The sequence below is a fragment of the Oncorhynchus mykiss genome, chromosome 6, assembly GCF_057628025.1.
Source record: "Oncorhynchus mykiss isolate SJ-2025 chromosome 6, ASM5762802v1, whole genome shotgun sequence".
Classification (NCBI taxonomy): Eukaryota; Metazoa; Chordata; class Actinopteri; order Salmoniformes; family Salmonidae; genus Oncorhynchus; species Oncorhynchus mykiss.
Window position 1 is genome coordinate 11,761,601 of NC_143027.1, and position 25,018 is coordinate 11,786,618.

The window sequence follows — 25,018 nt, forward strand, 5'->3', positions numbered from 1 at the left end:
CAGTCTCTAAAGTGCCCTTTTCAGTGGCGGTATAATTTCCCCCAAAATTATATATATTTTAAAATACATTCTTTAGCATTGTTGTTCAACCCACTGCCCTCAAATCGTCCTTAAATTATCATCTATGCTTCAGAACCAAACAGTTGTGCGTCTTGATTGTTGACCAATGACCAGTCCTCAGCATTGGTGCACAAAGGCAAGTGCGCATATCCAGATTATTGACCAGAAATAACTTGTTTAATTTCCTCCCATTTTGCTTGCCAAAAACCGAGTAGGTCTACGTTTATCACCCATATAAAATACAGTTTAGCAATCTACTACTGACTCATCTTAGCCAGAGCAATCTACTACTGACTCGTCTTAGCCAGAGCAATCTACTACTGACTCATCTTAGCCAGAGCAATCTACTACTGACTCGTCTTAGCCAGAGCAATCTACTACTGACTCATCTTAGCCAGAGCAATCTACTACTGACTCATCTTAGCCAGAGCAATCTACTACTGACTCGTCTTAGCCAGAGCAATCTACTACTGACTCGTCTTAGCCAGAGCAATCTACTACTGACTCGTCTTAGCCAGAGCAATCTACTACTGACTCGTCTTAGCCAGAGCAATCTACTACTGACTCATCTTAGCCAGAGCAATCTACTACTGACTCGTCTTAGCCAGAGCAATCTACTACTGACTCATCTTAGCCAGAGCAATCTACTACTGACTCGTCTTAGCCAGAGCAATCTACTACTGACTCGTCTTAGCCAGAGCAATCTACTACTGACTCGTCTTAGCCAGAGCAATCTACTACTGACTCGTCTTAGCCAGAGCAATCTACTACTACTGACTCGTCTTAGCCAGAGCAATCTACTACTGACTCGTCTTAGCCAGAGCAATCTACTTACTGACTCGTCTTAGCCAGAGCAATCTACTTACTGACTCGTCTTAGCCAGAGCAATCTACTACTGACTTGTCTTAGCCAGAGCAATCTACTACTGACTCGTCTTAGCCAGAGCAATCTACTACTGACTCGTCTTAGCCAGAGCAATCTACAACTGACTCGTCTTAGCCAGAGCAATCTACTACTGACTCGTCTTAGCCAGAGCAATCTACTACTGACTCGTCTTAGCCAGAGCAATCTACTACTGACTCGTCTTAGCCAGAGCAATCTACTACTGACTCGTCTTAGCCAGAGCAATCTACTTACTGACTCGTCTTAGCCAGAGCAATCTACTTACTGACTCGTCTTAGCCAGAGCAATAGGCTACCTGGCGATTTGATTGATAATTTTTACATTTCAGATAGACCTAGCTTGGGTGGCTACTGGCTATAGATTAGCAGCCGGAACATCGCACCGCCTTCAATATTATTGGATGATATTTGATAGGAAGAACTACCTGGCTGTCACTCTGCAGGCAAGCTGCCTTCCAAAGACATGACGCGGTGCAGACAGAATGTGCTTTTCTCCTCTACAAGTTGGCCGTGTGATTTTTTTCTTGCTCTGGACTCCAGAGAAATGACATGATATACAGTGCCTTCAGAAAGTATTCTTAAGTGCATTTTCTTTATGTTACAGCCTAAATTTAAAATGGATTAAATTAAGATGTTTTTAAAAAAAAATGTATCACTGGCTTACACACAATACCCCATAATGTCGAAGTGGAATTATGTCTTTAGACATTTTACAAATTTAATAAAAAAATGAAATGTGTCGAGTCTAAGTATTCAGCCCATTTGTTAGCCTTAATAAGTTCAGGAGTACACATTTGGTTAAACAAGTCACATAAGTTGCATGGAATCACTATGTTCAATAATAATTTTTACCATGATTTTATAGATGGGTGAGGTTATTTGAAAAAAAATCCATTTTGAATTCAGGCTGTAACACAACAAGTGAAATAAGTCAAGTCTGAAGGCACTGTATCCCAAGCTGATATTGGCTGCTAACATGAATGACTTTCAGCTCTAAATGCAGGTGTAAAACACAGTTTATTTCTGTAGCCTAGATTGCATTTTGTAAATGCATTACTGTTTATGGCTGTAATAACAGGCTACATTTGCACAGGGATTGTGCGAGCATGTTTGCAAGCTTTGTATCATTCCTTTTTGGGGGTCGTGGGTCAAAAAGTTTGAAAACCACTTGGATACATGATGGTGACAACAAATGGGGTTGGATATGGTCATGGTAGGCTACAGTATTTCTGACCATCTTCTACTTTGACTGGAATTGTGTTGGTCATTGGTAATAAGTGCAGAATTTATTCCAGTTCAAAATAGTTGAGCAAAATACTTTACTCATCTGATTACTGCTTTCCCCTCTTCTTGTAAGAATTGCTCAACTAGTGGTTCCTTGGACCAGTAGCCTAACAGATGGATGGGGAACCCCTGGTTTGACGTATGCTGACTACTCTGTTTGAGTTCTGATAAGAGTTGGCTCTTGGCCTGTTTCTTGGCATATGACCGTGTAGCTTACTTGGTGAGTGACTGATTTAATTTGCGTGAGGAGTGAAGTAACTTGTTTGTCTGGTAGTACTGAGCCCACTCCAATGACCTCCATCCCTGCATGCCCCAGGGCTGAGTCCACTCCAATGGCCTCCAACCACTAGGGCTGAGTCCACTCCAATGGCCTCCAACCATCTGTGCCCCAGGGTGTGTCTTTGATGAGGTGTGGGAGGTGTCCTCTTTCATTCTCCACTCGGTTTGATAAAAAATTGAATCATTAAATGCATTATGAAATAATTACATTCAAATGATTTTTTTATAGATTTTTAAATGGAAATTTCATAGCCCAAAATAGTGAACATTAAATTGCCAAAACAATATTCCATCGTCTGTCAGGTCCACATTGGGTAGACATCACTAGGACATTTCTATGAATGGTACAATATTTCAGTTGGGTATATTACTTTATTATTTTTCATTCCTTCAAAGTCATCCTCTCATTTCTGCTCAGGCAGTAGCAGTCAGCCAGACGACGTTGTCTCTGTTCTCCCCAGACTGTACTGTCTTTGGTCATCCTATTTAACTCGCCTGCCGAAGTATGCTGCAGAGCTGTCTGACAATCATTTTACTAGTTCTTCAAAGTAGATACGGCATACTTTCATGAACTGTCTCTATCCCTCTCTCTTGTGGTTGTGTACTTTCTTCTCTCTCTAATGCGGTTCGCGGGCTGCATGCATTCTGTGTGCATCTACGTAGCAGGTGTAGAAGTGCATCCATCTCTGTCCGAGCCGGAAAGAACAGGCGCAATAGATTATGGTCGTTGTAGTTATCACGTTTCCGCGCTGAACTAGGTTAAACAACTCCCTTTCAGCCCAGCGTCCCACATACTTCTTGACTTGGTTTTTCTCATGAATGATTTGATTTCTCTCTAGAGAAATGGCGCGTTTTAGGTTTTCATGATGAATAAAGGGATACTTGAGGTGAATAATTGAACCGGAAAGTACCTGCTTAGGTCAGATGGTTCAGTAGTAGGGAGGGGCTAAGTCTACTGTCTTCACCAGTTCAGATGTTGCCACTTCCTCCAACCAAAGTAAACAAAGTAACTAGCTAACACACACAAGATTTGCTTCTGCATTCCCAGATTAAAACTTTCATGGTATTTGTTAGCATAGCATTAGGCTACTAGACATGCGTGTGCTTGCTGAAGCATGCCAAATGTGATTTTGTACTGTAGAACAGCTTATTACCTTTTTTTTTATTGCATTTTTTTTATTAGTGTGCTTGCTGAATGCAAAAACACTAGTTATTCGCCACACCTTTTGTTATTGGCCTATCAATTTTGCTTTAAACGCCATAACAGTAAAAGCTGCCAACACCTAAACAACTTTCACAACCATAAATACTTCAGGACAAGCAGGCACACACACTTTCTTTAGGAAATGTTATTGTTTCTGTATAGTAAACTATTCATTCCGTCAGTTCCCTCTCTCACCCCTACCTGTCTGACACAGGGAAAATCCTTACTTGTTCCCTGCATTTGGCTTGGCCTTCGCTACTTCATTCTCTATTTTCTAAATCTGGGAAATTGTTGAGTTGTTTCAGTGTGTCATAAGAATAGCCACATTGTGTTGTGTGGAGCTTGCATTGTTGTGAGTAAGCATGTTGAAGGACTGGGGACAAAGGTTAGGAATTATGGCCCTCTTCTGCCAAAGTGGAATCCACTACTTTGGTAAAGTACCCATAAGCTACTAGAGAGGTAGAGAAAAGGTCCAGTTGCCGTTGAGATATAGGCTTATCCCACTAGAAGCCTATACTTTACAATCACTTTTTCATAATATATATATTATTGCTTTACGCACATAGACAAAGTTGACGCAGAAAACAGAACATAGCCTATACCGATATGCTCTCGTTGCTGTGGAACAGCCAGCTGACAGACCCGTCTCGTTGCTGTGGAACGGCCAGCTGACAGACCCGTCTCGTTGCTGTGGAACGGCCAGCTGACAGACCCGTCTCGTTGCTGTGGAACGGCCAGCTGACAGACCCGTCTCGTTGCTGTGGAACGGCCAGCTGACAGACCCGGCTCGTTGCTGTGGAACGGCCAGCTGACCGACACACTTTGTGTTTCAGCTTCCTATCTGGCTCAGGATAGTGAGCTGAATGAGAGCTGGCTCCCACAGTTTCCAGGCCAGGGTACTGTAGGGTACGGTTTGTGTTGGAGACGGTTGCCAGGGCAGGGCAGGGTTTCCTGTTCCTGAGATTGCTGCCTTAGTGCCACTGGTCGCTAGAGCTTTCTTTTGTCTCAGTGAGTCTGCCACCTGGGTTCTCTCCCTTCCTCCGAGAGCCAGGCCAAAGCACATGAGGCTTTTACATGCCCACTTTTCTTGGTTCCCTGCTTGTCAGTGTTTTGTACTTCCTTAGAAACACCTTGCATTCAAACACCAAACCTGTGCAATTCAGAGAATCAACAACACTGTTTGGGATTGGATCAAAGTTATTGTGTGGTAATAGGGGATGGCTACTCTGACAGTTGTTCATGTATGCTAATAGTACAGGGGTTGTGGTAGATGTATTTCTCTTGCGTAAAACAGCCTTAATAAAACAGTCAGGATTCTCTCTGTGTCATGCTGGGTTCAAGGTGAGTGTTTGTCATCTGACTGGGATGAGCTCTTCACTGGGTCCATTGCAGCAGGCTTGAGGAGGGAGGGATCTTCTGTCTACTCCATGGCCTAAAGTAACCACCGTTCCCAACGGGGGTCACAAGGAACACTGTTTATTGTGTGAGCACAGATACTAACCTATGAGATATAATTAGGTCCACCCTGTTTAGAGGGCTTCCACTAGGACAAGGTAAGGGTTGTGCTGCTGCTCTGCCTCCAGTAGGCCAGGACAATGTCACTGGAGGGTTAGGGCAGTGTCACTGGAGGGTTAGGGCAGTGTCACTGGAGGGTTAGGGCAGTGTCACTGGAGGGTTAGGGCAGTGTCACTGGAGGGTTAGGACTGTGTCACTCGGCACACGGCTGAGCCTAAAGGAAATGCAGGGGGACAGACAGCCTAGGGCGAGGCAGGCACACAGTGAAGGAGAGGAAGTGTGTCTTACAGTGCTGGAGGCTGCTGAGTCATGGCTGGGCTGGCTACACTGATAGAAACAGCCATCTGGGGGCCAGCGGCAGGGGTGGGAGTACCAGCGGGAGCATGCGTACAGGGGCTATGGGGGCGGAGAAGAATGGTAGTGGGACATTGATGGTTGGTGATGCAATATTTCTGGATGCTGTCAACGCCTCTGACACACATTGTGACGTCTCTGTCCACCATGTGAAAAACAGATCACGTATGGTGGAGGTTTTGAGTTTCATCAGCCTTGGTCTTCTATCTCAAGTGAGGGAGAGGCCATAGAGAACAGCCTCGTGTGTTTATTGACACCATTAGGCCTTATCATGAGACCCTCCTCTCGAATAAGGAGAAGTCCCCAGTTGTAGCATCCATTTGAGAAATGCTGAAGCCAACTTCCTCAATCTGCCCTTCATTCACTCTCACATTACTATATTGGCTCCATTCATGTGGCCTTTTCCCTGTGTAAAGCGTATAAAACTGATCTGGGTTTAATCTAATCAGGTTTTTATTGCTCTCCTCTACCCCCACCATGCTGCTCCCTGCCTCAGCTCTCGCTAACAGAGGGGGAGCAACAGAGATGTGGCGTCCCAGTAACAAGGATTACTGTTGTTTTTAACCCTCAGCAGGCAGCGGAACAGGGAACAAGGCAGATCTCAGTTTTAGTTTTGTAATACTACACATTATTGAAAAAACAACAAAACTCTGTGCTGGAATGATGTACTTTCATGGTGTATTAAAAACAATCATTTCCACATTGCTGCAAAGTTGGAAAAATTGTATGTAGGGTAGGGTCTACTGGTAAGGAAGTATTTCACTGTTAGTCTACACCTGTTTCACAAAGCATGTGACAAATACATTTGATTATTCATAAGACAAATTCAATTTATCAGAGTTAGGCCTATTTGCGTCATCAAATCACATGTTATTTGTCACATGCTTCGTAAACAATAGATGCAGACTCACAGTGAAATGCTTACTTATGGGCCTTTGCCAACAATGCAGAGAGACAATATATAGAACTAATAGAAACATAATAAATACACAGTGAGTAACGGTAACGGGGCTGTAATCACTGGGTAGCAGTATCGAGTCGATGTGCAGGGAGGGGTATGAGGTAGTTGAGGTAGATATGTAAATATAGCTAGGAGTAAAGTGTCAAGACTCCTGTATCATCCAGGGTTGAGCCTTTTTTAGTAATTTGTGTAGTTGAGGCATGACGTTCTTGTCAATGTAGACTACCTTTCCCTAATTAGTGTGCTAGCTCAAAGCAAGAATACTCAATCTTACATGTACTCTTAATATTATTTGTTTTCTTCCATAAGCTCCAGTGCTTGAACTGATTAAAAAATATATATATTTAAAAAATAACTTAAAAAAACAATTAAAAAGTGAAACTGCCACATCTGTTTGGGATATTACTCCTTCAATGCACGTGCAATAGAACAGTAGAATAGGTACAGAATATTTCTTTAACAAGCTGCTCCACTTCATTTAGTCAACAAAAACAATAAGGCGGGGGAGAACAGTCTCTACTATAGCCATATTCACATTAAATTCAATGCATTTCGATGGCCATAGTGATAGACTTACTTTGCTACAACCATAAATACTTCAAGGCAAGCAATCAAACACATTTTCTTCAGGAAATATACTTTTATAGTTTGACTCAGGCTACTATAATCATTTGGTCTCTACATTAACCTTTTCTCTGGTTGATATTCAGATTTAGAGCAATCTTCTTCATGAAGGATGTAGTGTATTTTTGGCCTATCTCCCAATAAATCATATGACATCATTATTAAGTGCAGCAGTTAGTTAACCTGTAATCAAATTGGATTTGTTGAAATGTGATTTATGGTAGATAAATCTCCTTCTCCGAATGTCCGCATGTCGTGCATGGTACTTTTCCCCTACTTTGGTCTTTGGTGTCTGTTAAAGTATAAGGTTTTAAATTGAATTAAATAGACCTTTGGTCTGTATCTATTGTTATATCTCAAATGTAAGTGAATGTATTAAAATTGCACCCTTTTAATAATATCTCTCTCTCCCCCCCACCAACACATCTCATTTGTAGTGATTCTCAGCTGTTCTGGTTACTGCAATGAATGGTAACACTATCCATCAGGCTACGACCACAGCTTTGGTTGCAGTGCCTCGTGGCTGGAGGGAGTTCTGCGAGTTGCATGCCATTGCCACGGCCCGAGAACTAGCCAACCACTACCGGAACTTTGCCAGGGAGTGGCCAGTGCAAGATGTCGTCCCACCGGACAGCTTCTCCAAGCAGTTCAGTGAGCTGTTCCAGCAGCACTTCCACAGTGAGGTGGCCAAAGAACTCCCTGCATCGACCCCTCCCCCCATGATGGGCCGGCTCCGCATCACCACCTCCTCCGAGGCCCTGGACTACAGGGAGGCGGGCCGGTCTGGCGTTCTGGCCCCAAAGACGGAGCCCGTGCCGGTGAGCCGGGAGCAGGGGAACCCCATCCGGTGCTCGGCAGCCAACCCGGTGCTACGAGCTCGAGCTCCCATCCAGAGCCGCAGCCTGGAGGAGGTGACTGTGTCGGAGGGGCGGCCTGCGTCTGAACGGTACATCCCCACCTCGACTTCCTTCACTGCTGCTGAAATTACACACTTCTCCGTCAGCCAGATCAGGAAAAGCGTGTGCCGTCTCTTTAAGAATCCCCCGCCGCCCCTTCAGGACCTGCAGCCCAGCAGGCTGGTGGACAGGGGAATGGGTGGGGCGCTGGAGGAAGTGACGGCCTTATCGTCGTCAGCGCTGACTGGGAACCCCTCCCACGAGACCACGCCCTCGGCCTCCCCCACGTCCACCCACTTCCTAGAACGGCTGAATAGCAGGTTTGTCCGTAGGCAGAGTGGGAAGCGCAGGCCGCAGGCTGCAAGCAGCTGCAAGGAGGGCCAGCTGAAGTACCTGGTGGTTGACGACACTATCTCGGACACACAGCATCGCTGGCAGCGCTGCCGCCTGCTTGTGAGGAAGATCAGAGAGGGCCTGGCAGGAGAGAGGTTCCAGTTGGAGCTCTACGACCCCCCCAAGGTAAACTAAAGCCACCTGATTCCAGCTGCTGGACTGGGCTCTCCCCTACCACTAAATTCATCTGATTCTTTCTGTTGGGCTTTTATCTTATCAAATTGGGCTTCACCTACTGTAGGTAATTGCTACTTTAGGAGTGCTGATCATTTAACAGTGATGTTTCTGACCAGGGTTTGGTTGTCCCTGGTAGGTCCCTGGTAGGTCCCTGGTAGGTCCCCTCCCCAGGTCCTGTACCAATTTCAAAGGACTTCTATTATTCCTATCTGAAGATTGTTTTGTTTGGTGACGATTGTTTTGTTTGGTGACGATTGTCTTGTTTTGTGAGAGGTGCGTGAGAAATGAACATAGTTTAGGCTGCTCCACCTACACTGGCTGTCAAATGCAAATGATCTAAAGCTTGACATGAAAGTTTCAGTTCAGCTGACCTCCCACACTTTCCTGTCTCTGCTGCAGTTTACTTCTCTGGGCAGTAACCATGTTGGGCTGTTGTTTTGAGTGTTAACATTAGTAACTTCACAAGGTCTGTAGAGAAGCCTGATATGTAGCCTATATCAAGCCTCTGTACTGTCAGAAATATAATCTGCATGCTACGGAGCAGAAGTGTTACTGTGTCTGTTTCGAGGTGTACTCGTCTGAACGGAAGGAGAGAACCATAGCTGGCCGGGCCAACGCATAACCCCAGAGAGGGCAGTGAGTGGGCAGGCTGCTGGATTCACACACCCAGTTTTACGTAGCCTAGGGGTAGTAGTCAGCCACACATAGCAGGCTGCTGGATTCACACACCCAGTTTTATGTAGCCTGGGGGTAGTAGTCAGCCACACATAGCAGGCTGCTGGATTCACACACCCAGTTTTATGTAGCCTGGGGGTAGTAGTCAGCCACACATAGCAGGCTGCTGGATTCACACACCCAGTTTTATGTAGCCTGGGGGTAGTAGTCAGCCACACATAGCAGGCTGCTGGATTCACACACTCAGTTTTATGTAGCCTGGGGGTAGTAGTCAGCCACACATAGCAGGCTGCTGGATTCACACACCCAGTTTTATGTAGCCTGGGGGTAGTAGTCAGCCACACATAGCAGGCTGCTGGATTCACACACCCAGTTTTACGTAGCCTGGGGGTAGTAGTCAGCCACACATAGCAGGCTGCTGGATTCACACACCCAGTTTTACGTAGCCTGGGGGTAGTAGTCAGCCACACATAGCAGGCTGCTGGATTCACACACCCAGTTTTATGTAGCCTGGGGGTAGTAGTCAGCCACACATAGCAGGCTGCTGGATTCACACACCCAGTTTTACATAGCCTGGGGGTAGTAGTCAGCCACACATAGCAGGCTGCTGGATTCACACACCCAGTTTTACATAGCCTAGGGGTAGTAGTCAGCCACACATAGCAGGCTGCTGGATTCACACACCCAGTTTTATGTAGCCTGGGGGTAGTAGTCAGCCACACATAGCAGGCTGCTGGATTCACACACCCAGTTTTACATAGCCTGGGGGTAGTAGTCAGCCACACATAGCAGGCTGCTGGATTCACACACCCAGTTTTATGTAGCCTGAGGGTAGTAGTCAGCCACACATAGCAGGCTGCTGGATTCACACACCCAGTTTTACGTAGCCTGAGGGTAGTAGTCAGCCACACATAGCAGGCTGCTGGATTCACACACCCAGTTTTTCGTAGCCTGGGGGTAGTAGTCAGCCACACATAGCAGGCTGCTGGATTCACACACCCAGTTTTATGTAGCCTGGGGGTAGTAGTCAGCCACACATAGCAGGCTGCCCATGTCAGATTGTCAGAGCTGGAAAACCAAGAAACCTTTTTAGAGAACATTAAAACCAGACATTTGTAAACCAGTCGTGGATGTAGACCCGAGAGTTTTTGGTTAAGCACAAGGCTTTGAAAAGGCTGTACTAATAATGTATATTTAGAAGGCAGCTCTGCCAGCATCTGGTGTTTTATCACAACCAAGTTCACATTTGTTGCTGAAGACTGTTTGAGAGATGTAATGCTGCAGCTCCATTAAATCTTCCACTCAGAAGTGTGTGTGTGTGTGTGTGTATAAAGGCCTTGCACTATTTCTGTGGAATCTTGGCAATGCTCAAAGCCAGAGAATATCTGTAGACCGTAGCACACAGACATTAACATTCCCTCATACTGTAGAGGCCCTCACAAATATATATATATGAACGTTAAAGGATCACTTTACAACAACAAAACACGTTTAGTATTTGGTTCATTAGTCAACTGTTGATATGGTCCCAAAAAATTGGCCATGTCAGCAGTGATGTTTTCAAATGATATAAAACGCATCATCACACCACTCACCATACGTTCTTACCAGGTCATTCATATGTTTTTCTCTCTTGTGCTCGCTCTCTCTCTCTCTCTCGAATTGATAATAAACAGTATTTCTGATTTGTTATTTAACTTAATAGTAAACATCACTCACAAAGTTTCAAAAGAATATAGACATTTCAAATGTTATATTAATGCTATGTACAGTGTTGTAACAATGTGCAAATAGTTGAAGTACAAAACAGAAAATGGACAGATGCATATATACTGAACAAAAATATAAAACATGTGAAGTGTTGGTCCCATGTATCATGAGCTGAAATAAATGGTCCCAGAAATGTTTAATACTCACAAAAAGCTTACTTCTCTAATCTGTTGTGCACAAATGTGTTTACTTCCCTGTTAGTGAGCATTTATCCTTTTCTAAGATAATCCATCCATCCTCAAATCAAGAAGAAGAAGGCTGAGGAATATTTATGTCTGTAATAAAGCCTTTGTGGGGCACTTCAATTGACTGATTTCCTTCTATGAACTGTAACTCAGAAACATATTAGAAATTGTTGCATGTTGCGTTTTATATTTTTTTGTTCAGTATAGTTTATATTTACAATGTTTGCTTCACTGGTTGCCCTTTTCAGTGTAATCTGAGGGAAATATGTCTCTTTTAATATGGTTGTACATTTGGCAGGAGGTTAGGATGTGCAGCTCAGTTTCCACCTCATTTTGTGGGCACATAGCCAGTCTTCTCTTGAGAGCCAGGTCTGCCTACGGTGACTTTGCTCACTGAGTCTGTACATTGTCAAAGCTTTCCTTAATTTTGAATCAGGGAAGGATATTATACAAGCACTTACACAAATGAATGAGAAATTGATGATAAAATGGTTGTGTGGGCTGTTTTGTTAGACTTCAGTGCGGCTTTTGACATTATCGATCATCGTCTGCTGCATCTGTGTTATGGCTTTACACCCCCTGCTATATTGTGGATGAATTGTTACCTGTCTAACAGAACACAGAGGGTGTTCTTTAGTAGAAGCCTCTCCAACATAAACCAGGTAGAATCAGCAATTCCCCAGGGCAGCTGTCTAGTCCTCTTGCTTTTTTTCAATCTTTACTAATGACATGCCACTGGCTTTGAGTAAATGACTCGACACTATACATGTCAACTTAGCGAAGAGCGACAGTTAGTTTCAGAGTGGGTGGCAAGGAATCATTTAGACCTAAATATTTAAAAATCAAAGAGCATTGTATTTGGGACAAATCATTTACTAAACCCTAAACCTCAACTAAATATTGTAATTAAATAATGTTGAACTTGAGCAAGTTGAGGTGACTAAACTTCTTGGAGTAACCCTGGATTATAAACTGTAATGGTCAAAGCATATTGATAGAACAGTAGCTAAGATGGGGAGAAGTCTGTCTATAATAAAGCTCTGCTCTGTCTTCTTAACAGCACTATCAACAAGGCAGGTCCTACAGGCCCTAGTTTTGTCACACCTGGACTACTGTTCAGTCGTGTGGTTAGGTGCTGCAAGAAGGGACTTTGGAAAATTACAATTGGCTCAGAACAGGGCAGCAGGGGGGGCCCTCGGATGTACACAGAGAGTTAACATTAATAATATGTCAATCTCCTGGCTCAAAGTGGAGGAGAGATTGAGTTAATCACTACTTGTATTTATGGGAGGTATTGACATGTTGTAGGCACCGAGCTGTCTGTTTGAACTACTCGGACACCTGCATACCCCACAAGAAGTGTCTTAACAGTCCCCAAGTCTGTTGTAAGACCCCAAGTCCAGAACAGACTATGGGAGGCACACAGTACTACATAGAGCCATGACTACATGGAACTCTATTCCACTGATGCAAGCAGTAGAATCAGATTTTTTTTAACGATATGAATACACTTTATGGAATAGCGGAGACTGTGAAGCAATTCAAACACAGACACACGATTACATACGCACTAGACACACACACACAGATTTGGTGTTGAAGATATGTGGTAGTGGTGGAGTAGGGGGGCACACAGTGTGTTGTGGAATCTCTGAATGTTTTGTAATGTTTTTAAAATTGTATAACTGCCTTAATTTTGCTGGACCCTAGGAAGAGGCCACAACTAATGCGGATCCATCATAAATACAAATACAGTGGTCAGGCATTCTCCCACTGTGTACTCTCCGTTTAGGGCCAAATATCAGTTCAGTTTGCTCTGTTTTTTGGTTAGTTCTTTCCAATGTGTCAAGTAATTATCTTTTTGTTTTATGATTTGGTTCTGTCTAATTGTGTTGATGTCCTGGGGCTCTGTGGGGTCTTATTGTGTTTGTGAACAGAGCCCCAGCACCAGCTTCATCTCTCTGTATGTGATGGCTTTTGTTATGGAAGGTTTGGGAATCGCTTCCTTTTAGGTGGTTGTAGAATTTAACGGCTGTTTTCTGGATTTTGATCATTAGCGGGTATCGTCCTAATTCTGCTCTACATGCATGAATATATTTTTTGGTACGTTGTACACAAAGGATATTTTTTGTAGAATTCTACATACAGAGTCTTTCACTTTGTTGTTTGTCCCATTTTGTGAATTATTGGTTGGTTAACGGACCCCAGACCTCACAACTGTAGAGGGCAATGGGTTCTGCAGGGCCGGTGCCAGAAGGAATCAGATGGACTGGCATTTGATTTCTGTAGGCGGGCACATATTTTTCACTGGACCTCCTGTGTGCGCATGCTTGCTCATTCACACATTTTGTTAATGGGTGTTCGTAATGAAGACCTTGTGAGTTTCAAGTTTAGGGAAACGTATAATTTTTCCTCCCATTTCTACCGATCTGGATGCCAGTTAGGATTATTTTTAAATGTTGATTTTCGTGGAACGGTTTCATTTCAATAATAACACTTTCCTGTGGTTAGTCATAAAAATCTGAATTAAAATGATAAAAATCTAAGTTAAAATTCAACTAATGCACGAGCACCAGCCTTTTCCATATGGACACATTGATACACCATGATCCATTGTCGGCTAAAGACATTTGCGCATGGAAGTCCGAGATATCTTAGAGGGCAGTGCAGCAGGAGGCCTATAACTTCCAATGTCAACTAGGCCTAAAGTCGGCATAAAAACTGTAGAAAATATCCTGATGAAAGATCCAGGATTTTCAATCGCATCTATCTCTACTCTGCCTGTCTGCCTGCCTTTCAATCTGTCTTGATTTGAGCTATCGTTAGTGAAGTGCATCATTGTATCAACTCAGCAGGTTGGCATCTCAGGCGTGTCAAGTAATTCTCTTTTTGTTTTCTTATGATTTGGTTCCGTCTAATTGTGTTGATGTCCCACTCAACGTTATCATGGCAGAAAAACTACACACATATTGCTCACATGGAGCACTCCAAACAAAAGACAATGGAGAACTCCTTAATGATTGTTATGAATTAAATCAAAACTTGTTTCTCACAATTGTAGCAGGTTGTGAACTCTGCAAAGAACGTTTCCGCTATGAGAACGATAAAGGATGGGGATTAACAACACGTCTACTAGGCCTACTGGTTACGTATGTAATGGGGAATTGATCAAATAATCAATCAAAGAGCAAACAATACACACAATGAAACAATTTAATGTACAAGAATTGGCGGGAGACAGTGGGGCACATCCTGGAGAGCTGAGGGCATACATTCTGGAGAGGGATGCCCATATCTTCATCACACATCTCTTTCCTTGTCTCAACATTTTAAAATTAGACTCAAGACACGTTATCTTCACACTTTTTGATATGCTTTTCATTGACAACCGCAACTCAGTCAGCTAGGCCTATTGCCACGTGTGCTGCCCAAATGGCCTACTTCCTAAATAGGTTGTAGGCCTATGCACTGGTCCAGCTCTCTGGGAAAGTATTTGTATTTTATTTAGACAGGAGTAATTATATAATATTGGCAAAACTTCTATTTACTTTAGGGGAAGCCAGCATCCAAACAGTGCACTGTGCAACCTCCAACTTTCCTTTCTAATTCGCAACTGGCTGAAACCAGAGACCTGTATATAATGACGAGATGCTCATGTCTCTGCCCTAATAATGTGAGTCATTGTCCCAAAGGCGGAAATGCAGGCGACAAGCTTAGGTCTGCATATTATGCCCATAAAATCGCATTGTCTTATTTTGGACAGATTTTGGCGAGAGTGAGGTCTCTTGCTTTCGCCTCTTCTGCTGAAACTAGCAAGTGAAACCGCACTGCTCTGTCTTACTGTATCTAGCCCATGTATCTGATGCTGTTTGTCCAGAAAGAGTATGACATGCCATCCGATACATGGTCTACACATAGGGAGACAGATGGGTGCTGTTTCTCTCGCTCTTGGTCAAATAAATTATCAATATTTCAATATTTTATTCGGATATTTGCCAAATCATTGTTCTCTTTCAGGTCGTTCACAGCTTTGTGGAAGTAACCTGTGGCGCTGATGTTTAGGCCAAGGTTTAGTTTTTTTGTGTGCTCTAGGGAAACGGTGTCTAGATTGATTTTGTGGTCTTGGCAACTGGAGCTTTTTTGGAACACCATTATTGTTGTCTTACTGAGAGTCACTGTCAGGGCCCAGGTCTGACAGAATCTGTACAGAAGATCTTGGTGCTGCTGTAGGCCCTCCTTGGTTGGTATTTTATTAGGATCTCCATTAGCTGTTGCAAAAAACAGCAGCTACTCATCCTGGGGTCCACATAAAACATGAAACATGACATAATACAGAACATTAATAGACAAGAACTGCTCAAGGACAGAAATACCTGAAAAAAAGGCACATAGCCGACATATCAAAACAGAAGCACCAGATAGACATTTGACTTCAGATTCTTGTAGGGTGAGGCCGGGTGCTGCTGACTGTTCTAGTGCCCGCGCCAATTCATTAATGTTTATGTTGAAGAGGGTGGGCCTCAAGCTTCATCCTTGTCTCACCCCACGGCCCTGAGGAAATAAATCTGTTTTTTTTGCCAGTTTCTGTACACAGATTTTAGAATGTTTTCCCCTAAACACTGCTTTCCAACAATTTGTATAGCAGACCCTCATGCATGAGAATACTTGGCTTTGTTTTTGTTTGTCAATTAGGGTGTGCAGGGTGAATATGTGGTCTGTCAAATGGTAATTTGGTAAAAAGCTAAATTTGACATTTGCTCAGGACATTGTTTTTACTGAGGAAGTGTAGGATTCTACTGTTAATGATAATGCAGAGGATTTTCCCAAGGTTGCTGTTGACGCACGTCCCACAGTAGTTTTTGGGGTCAAATTTGTCTATTTTTGTAGATTGGGGGGGAGGAGGGTCGTCTGTCCTTGGTTCCAAATATTGGGGAAGATGCCAGAGCAGTTAAAGAGTTGTTAAGAATGGGCAATTGGAATTTGTGGTCTGTATATTTTCAAATTTCATTTAGGATACTATCAACACTATCATCAACACTATCAATGCCTTTTTGTGATTGAGGGTGTGTATTTTGTCCTGTAGTTCATTCAATGTAATTGGAGAATCCAGTGGGTTCTGGTAGTCTTTAATTGCTGATTCTAAGATTTGTTTTTGCTGTTTATTCTTCGTTATAGAGCCAAAAAGATTGCACGAGTGGTTTATCCATACAGCTCCATTTTGGATAGATAACTTGTTTAGTGTGTTATAATTTTCCCAGAAGTGGTTCTATTCTATGGATTCATCAATTACACTGAGCTAGTTTCTGATGTGCTGTTCCTTATTTTTCCTTATTGTATTTCAGTACTGTTTTAGTGTTTCACCATAGTGAAGGTATAGACTCAGGTTTTCTTGGGCTCTGTGTTCTTAGTTGATTAGATTTCTCAATTTCTTTCTTAGGTTTTTGCATTCATCAAACCATTTGTCATTGTACATTTTTTTAGGCTGTCTGCTTGACATTTTTTGATTTGTTAGGGAAGCTGAAAGGTCATATTTAGTCTTTCTACTGCCAGATTTTCATTGTTGCAGTGACATGTTTTATCCAGGTCTAAAAGGGATTGAATTTGTTGTTGCCCAATAGTTTCGTGGGTTTCTACGAGACTTGGGCGGTATACCGTATACCTGGGTATTATGAAAAAGCCATGGGATGGTTTTTCAATAATGTCAATACCGTTAACTTTTTCTTTTTAATTGATGTAAGAAGGGCTATAATTATTATTTATTTTTTTAAATCAAATGTATTTATAAGTCCCTAGTTGAGTGTTTGTTTACTAGCACACAACGACAAGAGACCGGAGCCTTATGAGTCACTATGATCTAATTACAGTATGGAATTCACAACTAAATGTTTGCCAGCTAAATATCTTACAACTATTAAGTTAACTGTCTAAAATGTGCTAAATGCTCTGCAGTTGCTTTTTTTGTTTTGCTAATTTAGGAGCTAGTTGGCTATCTAGCTTTTGTAAGTGGTTAGCTTTTTCTAAAATGAAGCATTTGCTTGGTAACAGCAGAGAATCCCCTCCTGAATCAAGAGCCTTGCAGGCTAATATTTGTTTTGTGCGTGCAGCAAACTAGCAGTACTGTTTTCGAGTTACTTGTATAGTTTTTTTTTTGGGGGGGGGGGGTCATTCCAAGGCTCATTTTGCTAATTGATTTTGAATTTTAAGACTCATTAAAGTATCAAAAATTATAATATTTGATCAATTCATTTTTGGCCTTACTGCTATTAGCTCATACAAACACAATGAATACCAGATTCACTACGTAGAATAACAGATTGTCCCACAAAAAAACTAAAGGAAGTTTGTTCTGGGTGTCTGTCCCATGTCTGAGAGATATAAGAAAGAGCATGAAACAGTTTCTTTTTTTACATGTATTTAACCCCTTGTTTTTGGCATTCAGTCTCCATATACAGTACATTTGGAAAGTATTCAGACCCCTTGACTTTTTCCACATTTTGTTACGTTACAACCTTATTCTAAAATGTCTACCATTTTCCTCATCGATCTACATACAATACCCCATAATGACAAAGCAAAAACTGATTTTTAGAGAATTTATAAAACAATAAATTGAAATATCACATTTGCGTAAGTATTCAGACTCTTTATTCAGCACTTTGTCGAAGCACCTTTAGCAGTGATTACAGCCTCAAGTTTTGGGTATGACTCTACAAGCTTGGCACACCTGTATTTGGGGAGTTTCTCCCGTTTCTTCTCTGCAGATCCTCTCGAGGTCTGTCAGGTTGGATGGGGAGCGTCGCTACACATCTATTTTCTGGTCTCTCCAGAGATGTTCAAGTCTGAGCTCTGGCTGGGCCACTCTAGGACATTCAGAGACTTGTCCCGAAGCCACTCCTGTGTTGTCTTGGCTGTGTGCTTAGGGTCGTTGTCCTGTTGGAATGTGAACCTTCACCCCAGTCTGAGGTCTTGAGTGCTCTGGAACAGGATTTCATCAAGGACATCTCTGTACTTTGTGCCGTTCATTTTTCCCTTGATCCTGACTAGACTCCCAGTCCCTGCCGCTGAAAAACATCCCCACAGCATGATGCTGCCGTTACCGTGCTTCACCGTAGGGATGGTGCTAGGTTTCCTCCAGACATGACGCTTGGCATTCAGGCCAAAGAGTTCAATCTTGGTTTCATCAGACCAGAGAATCTTGTTTCTGATGGTCTGCGAGTCTTTTGGTACCTTTTGGCAAACTCCAAGCGGGCTGTCATGTGCAGCACCATATTTAATAGATGTACTACAGCACCATATTTAATAGATGTTCTACAGCACCATATTTAATAGATGTTCTACAGCACCATATTTAATAGATGTTCTACAGCACCATATTTAATAGATGTACTACAGCACCATATTTAATAGATGTTCTACAGCACCATATTTAATAGATGTTCTACAGCACCATATTTAATAGATGTACTACAGCACCATATTTAATAGATGTTCTACAGCACCATATTTAATAGATGTTCTACAGCACCATATTTAATAGATGTACTACAGCACCATATTTAATAATGTTCTACAGCACCATATTTAATAGATGTTCCATATTTAATAGATGTACTACAGCACCATATTTAATAGATGTACTACAGCACCATATTTAATAGATGTACTACAGCACCATATTTAATAGATGTTCTACAGCACCATATTTAATAGATGTTCCATATTTAATAGATGTACTACAGCACCATATATAATAGATGTTCTACAGCACCATATTTAATAGATGTTCTACAGCACCATATTTAATAGATGTTCTACAGCACCATATTTAATAGATGTTCCATATTTAATAGATGTTCCATATTTAATAGATGTACTACAGCACCATATTTAATAGATGTACTACAGCACCATATTTAATAGATGTACTACAGCACCATATTTAATAGATGTTCTACAGCACCATATTTAATAGATGTTCCATATTTAATAGATGTTCTACAGCACCATATTTAATAGATGTTCCATATTTAATAGATGTTCTACAGCACCATATTTAATAGATGTTCTACAGCACCATATTTAATAGATGTTCCATATTTAATAGATGTACTACAGCACCATATTTAATAGATGTTCTACAGCACCATATTTAATAGATGTACTACAGCACCATATTTAATAGATGTTCTACAGCACCATATTTAATAGATGTACTACAGCACCATATTTAATAGATGTACTACAGCACCATATTTAATAGATGTTCTACAGCACCATATTTAATATATGTACTACAGCACCATATTTAATAATGTTCTGCAGCACCATATTTAATAGATGTTCTACAGCACCATATTTAATAGATGTTCTACAGCACCATATTTAATAGATGTTCTACAGCACCATATTTAATAGATGTTCTACAGCACCATATTTAATAGATGTACTACAGCACCATATTTAATAATGTTCTGCAGCACCATATTTAATAGATGTTCTACAGCACAATACATTTCTCTCCATGTATTGGTCTGAATTCATGTTTTGGAAAAGATATGAAAGATAAACTAAAGGCTATAGTTGGATTTTGCTGAGGTCACTGTGGTTGTGTGTGTGTGATGCCCGTGCACTGCCTGCGCATAGCATAGCAGCAACCCTGCAAATATAGTAACATTTAATTGAGGGCTATGTGTATCTGAACTACAATGGCGACGCCAGTCGGGTCATTTTGCAGAAAGAGGAAGCTGGGTGTTAGCTGATTAATTTCTTTGCATGAGAAGCTCCAGGGCAGGGGAGTCCTAACTTTTTTTTAAAGATGGTGTTTGTGTAGCCGATAAACTGGGCAGATAATCTGCTGTCAGATTTCACAGAAGTACATTATTCATATTTTTTTAAATGTAGGGTTAGCCTAGTTAAAGAGACGTACTGTTTGGCTCTTACTAAAAGTAGAAACCCGAAGCAACCTTTTTAAAGAACAGAGCAGAATATGGCTCATTTTAACACACGACTCTGGTGGTGTTATTTTTAAGAGATAGACCCTTTGTTTTAGGAGACAGCTGAGGTTCTGCCTAGGTTGCCAATGGATTAGAACACAAGGCTCTCATCCAGGACTAGATGTTTCCTGTTACCTTGCCCACGCTTTGTAATGCATTCTTGAGTAAACGGGCCCTCGTTTTTTGTTGCACGGCCTCAAAGTATGTTATTTGATGTGTGATGGTGCCAGTGTTTGTGACTTTACAACTTAATCTTCACCACATGGTTTCACTGTGTGTGTGTGTGTGTGTGTGCATGACTGTTCCCTGATGGTAATGTTCCTGTTTGGATCTATGCACGTGTTTGTGCGTGTATATCGCATCAAGAGATGAGTAACCAAAAGTGAGAAATAGTTGCTTTCACTTTAATTGCTTGTCTTGATTTATATATTTTTTTAAATAAAGCTGCAATAAGTTACTTTTTGGGCGATCTGATCAAATTCACATAGAAATGTGAGTTATAGATCTGTCCTTCTCATTGAAAGCATGTCTAAGAAGTGGTGTGTGTTCTATGTGCTCTATTTCTATTCTTCCCTGTCTGATACATTCGGTTTTGTACACCAGCTTCAAACAGCTGAAAATACAATATTTTTGGTTTTGGAAAATATATTTCACAGTGGTTTAGATGGTACAATCTTTCTTTACACTATATTTGCTTGTTTGTCACACAAAACTAAATTATAATTTTAGCTTCAAGGAAATGGCGAAGTGATTTCTGCATTGTGCATCTTTAAATATATCTTCCAGGAAACACTGTGGATGTTTATTCGGTATGCTTTATCCAGATCAAAAGGATCTGTTCCCCATTTTGTTTAAAAAAGAATCTTAAGGGCAATATTGCCTAATTTTGCTCCACAGTATTGCAGTGATAAAGATAAATTCAGGTTTAGCTTTAGTTTACTTACTGTTTGTATTTAAATCTATTACCTCTCTCTTGTTAACCCATGACAGAATGGAATGGAAAATACTTTTTACTCTGCCAAACCTCATCACCCATCTGTGTGTTGACACGGAGTATGTTTCAAACTTACAAAGCAACATGCAGTGTTCATTTCAGTCACCCTGTGCACCACAAGTAAGCATATGAACATGTGGCCTGAACCAGCCAAACCAGTAACTCAATTAGCACTCTCCAGTTCCAGGAAACATGATGAGTGATGAAAGAACTTGCTTTAGTACTCCCTGGTTCTTTTTAATCAACCTTTAAAGCTACTCAACGTTGTACTGTCTTCGCTTTGGTTGGGGTATTGCTTTGCAACCAGTGTACCTGTTGTTTAGGCCTAGTCACTACATTGTCATGGAACTAGGAATGTGTAGGACCTCAACAACAACAAAAAAGTTGAAATTGTGGGATTCGTTCCACTATTAGGCTACCTATTTAAAAAAATGTTTTTTTTTAATTCAAAAAAATAGGTAATTACATAGAAATAGTATTGGGCTGTTCCTAGGCCTTATTTTCCTTATGCTTTTATAAGATAAGCTATTCTCATCATAAAGGCCTAGACTACTTGGTGAAAGATTATCATCCGTGAAGAGAACTCCTCTTTTTACTGGAACATAGAAATCAGAACACCTGCCTCTACCGCAACGCAGATGAATGGAAACCAATTTCTGGAGGCAAACTGACCTCTGTTTGGTACAGTTTTCACACTACATAATTATCCACCTCAGATTACTAGACATTAGTTTCAGTTTTCGTCACCCTCGTCTCAATATCAAGCTGTGTTTCTGCTACCAGGTTGTGTTTCTCGTAAACACCAAGCAATGTCAAACCTTGAAATGGTGGAATTATGTAAACTACACTAATGTAAACGTAAATGTAGCTGCTATTTCCCAATGCCAGAAACTCATATAATAGTAACTAAATCAGCTCTAAGGTCGGAAACAATCTCACAACCTCCCATGGCCAGCGGCATACGGTGAGGAAATAAAAATACATACTCACCCCTTCATATACTCATAAAAAAATGGACTTGTGGGTTAGTAGTATAGAGCTAGCTGGCAATTGCATTTTTATGAATCATGGTGGCCAAGCTTTGTGTGATAGCAGGGTGTAGAAACACTACACATGTGAGTATGCCTCTATGGCCACTCAAATGAAACACTTCGCAAGACCTGGGATACATTTGTGAAAAGGAGGCGGGTGAATTGTGCATCTACTCATCAATCTGTGAGGCACATTTCATACTTGAGAGCTTCCATGGTATCAACAATGGAAGGAGGGCTTCAGCAAAAATGTTGCTTTTCAAAGTGGATGCTGTCCATACCAACAACGTGGCTTAAGAAGGACACTGTCAGCCAATTGTTGCTGACGGGTGTATAAAATGGAGCACACCGCCATGCAATCTCCATAGACAAACATTGGGAGTAGAATGGCCTTGCTGAAGAGCTCAGCAACTTTCAACGTGGCACCGTCATAGGATGCCACCTTTCCAAAAAATCGGTTTGTCAAATTTCTGCTGCGCTAGAGCTGCCCCGGTCAACTGTAAGTGCTGTTATTGTGAAGTGGAAACGTCTAGGTCAACAACGGGAGCTGTGAAGTGGTAGGCCACACAAGCTCACACAACGGGACCGCTGACTCCTCGGTGGCAACACTCACTACCGAGTTCCAAACTGCCTCTGGAAGCAACGTCAGCACAAGAACTGTTAGTCGGGAGCTTCATGAAATGGGTTTCCATAGCCTAGCAGCCCCACACAAGCCTAAGATCATCATGCGCAATGCCAAGTGTCGGCTAGAGTGGTGTAAAGATTGCCGCCATTGAACTCTGGAGCAGTGGAAATGCGTTCTCTGGAGTGATGACTCACGCTTCACCATCTGGCAGTCCGACGGACAAATCTGGGTTCGGCAGATGCCAGAAGAACGCTACCTACCTGAATGCATAGTGCCCACTATAAAGTTTGGTGGAGGAGGAATAATGGTCTGGGGCTGTTTTTCATGGTTCGGGCTAGGTCCCTTTGTTCCAGTGAAGGGGAAACGTTACAGCATACAATTACATTCTAGACGATTGTGTGCTTCCGACTTTGTGGAAACAGTTGGGGGAAGGCCCATTCCTGTGTCGGCATGAGGATTCCCCCGTGCACGAAGCGAAGTCCATACAGAAATGGTTTGTTGAGATCTATGTGGAAGAACTTGACTGGCCTGCACAGAGCCCTGACCTCAACCCCATCAAGCACCTTTGGAATGAATTGGAATGCCGACTGAGAGCCAGGCCTTATTGCCCAACATCAGTGCCCAACCTCACTAATGCTTTTGTGGCTGAATGGAAGCCACAGCAATGTTCCAACATCTAGTGGAAAGCCTTCCCAGAAGAGGCTGTTATAGCAGCAAAGGGGGGATGAACTACATGTTAATGCCCATGATTTTGGAATGAGATGTTCGATGAGCAGGTGTCTGCAGACTGGCAGGCATATGAGTGTATTATCTCCTGAGGAACACTTGGCCTAAATGTAGCCTAATGAAATGGCAAAGTATTGTTTTGGAGTTGACTCGGCTGTGTGTTTGTGTAGGTTGGTGTGTCAGAAAGCCAGAGAGCAACAGTTAACACACTGACAGTGTCTGTGTGCAAAGGACAACGTGTGGTTAATGTTGCTTCTTGATGTGCTAAATGAAATGGATGGCTTTCTGCCATTTAAAAAAAAAATAATGTAATTGAGCTTCTTAGGATGTGTCCCAAATGCTATGGGCCCTGGTCAAAAGTAGTGCACTAAATAGGGAATAGGTGCATTTGGGATGCAGCCTTTGTAGATAGGCAAGTATTATCCGGTGTAAGTAGGTCTTTGGGGCGATGCACAATTGGCCTAGCGTAGTCCGGGTTAGAGAGGGCTTGGCCGGTAGGGATATCCTTGTCTCATCGCGACTAGCGACTACTGTGGCGGGCCGGGCGCAGTGCATGCTAACCAAGGTCACCAGGTGCATGGTGTTTCCTCCGACACATTGGTGAGGCTGGCTTCCGGGTTGGATGTGCCCTGTGTTAAGAAGCAGTGCGGCTTGGTTGGGTTGTGTTTCGGAGGACGCATGGCTTTCGACCTTCGTCTCTATCTTGAGACAAGATAGTAACTACTAACAATTGGATACCATGAAATTGGGGAGAAAAAGGGGGGAAAATGTTAAAATATATATATCTATATATCTATATATCTATATATCTAGATATCTAGATAGATAGATAGATAGATATAGATAGATATAGATAGATAGATAGATAGATAGATAGATAGATATAGATATAGATATAGATAGATATAGATAGATATAGATATAGATAGATATAGATAGATATAGATATAGATAGATAGATATAGATATATATATATATATATATATATATATATATATATATATATATATATATATATATATATATATATATATATATATATATATATATATATATATATATATATATATATATATATATATATTTGATTGATTTAAAGTAGGTCTTAATGTAACCTGCAATGCTTCTGTCAGAATTCTGTGTGCTGTCTGGTGCATGACGCAGAGGATTTGTTTTTGGTTAGTTAGCAGAATGAGGAATTAGCATGCTTGACTCCAATAGTTCTTAATAATTCAAAGTATTTTAGGTACAGGGTTCAAAAGGCAAACTGAATAAGAAAAACCCACACTCATTGTAGCCTAATAGTATTTGCTGTTGCTAAAAGACTTTAACATGCAGAGGTCAATCCAGCAGTCAATGCTTACAAAGG

General features: G+C 41.8%; 1 protein-coding gene across 4 annotated transcripts in view; it reads left to right on the forward strand.

Moving 5' to 3' along the window:
* The window catches only part of LOC110525097 (SH2B adapter protein 3), a 59,944-nt gene that overhangs the window by 7,846 nt on the left and 27,080 nt on the right, over nucleotides 1-25,018 (forward strand). For all 4 annotated transcript variants that reach the window (XM_036979411.2, XM_090237012.1, XM_036979413.2 and 1 more), the window contains exon 2: nucleotides 7,621-8,598. In XM_036979411.2, the coding sequence (XP_036835306.2) occupies nucleotides 7,648-8,598 (951 nt within the window). In that variant the 5' untranslated portion in view covers nucleotides 7,621-7,647. The remainder of the gene's footprint in view (nucleotides 1-7,620; nucleotides 8,599-25,018) is intronic.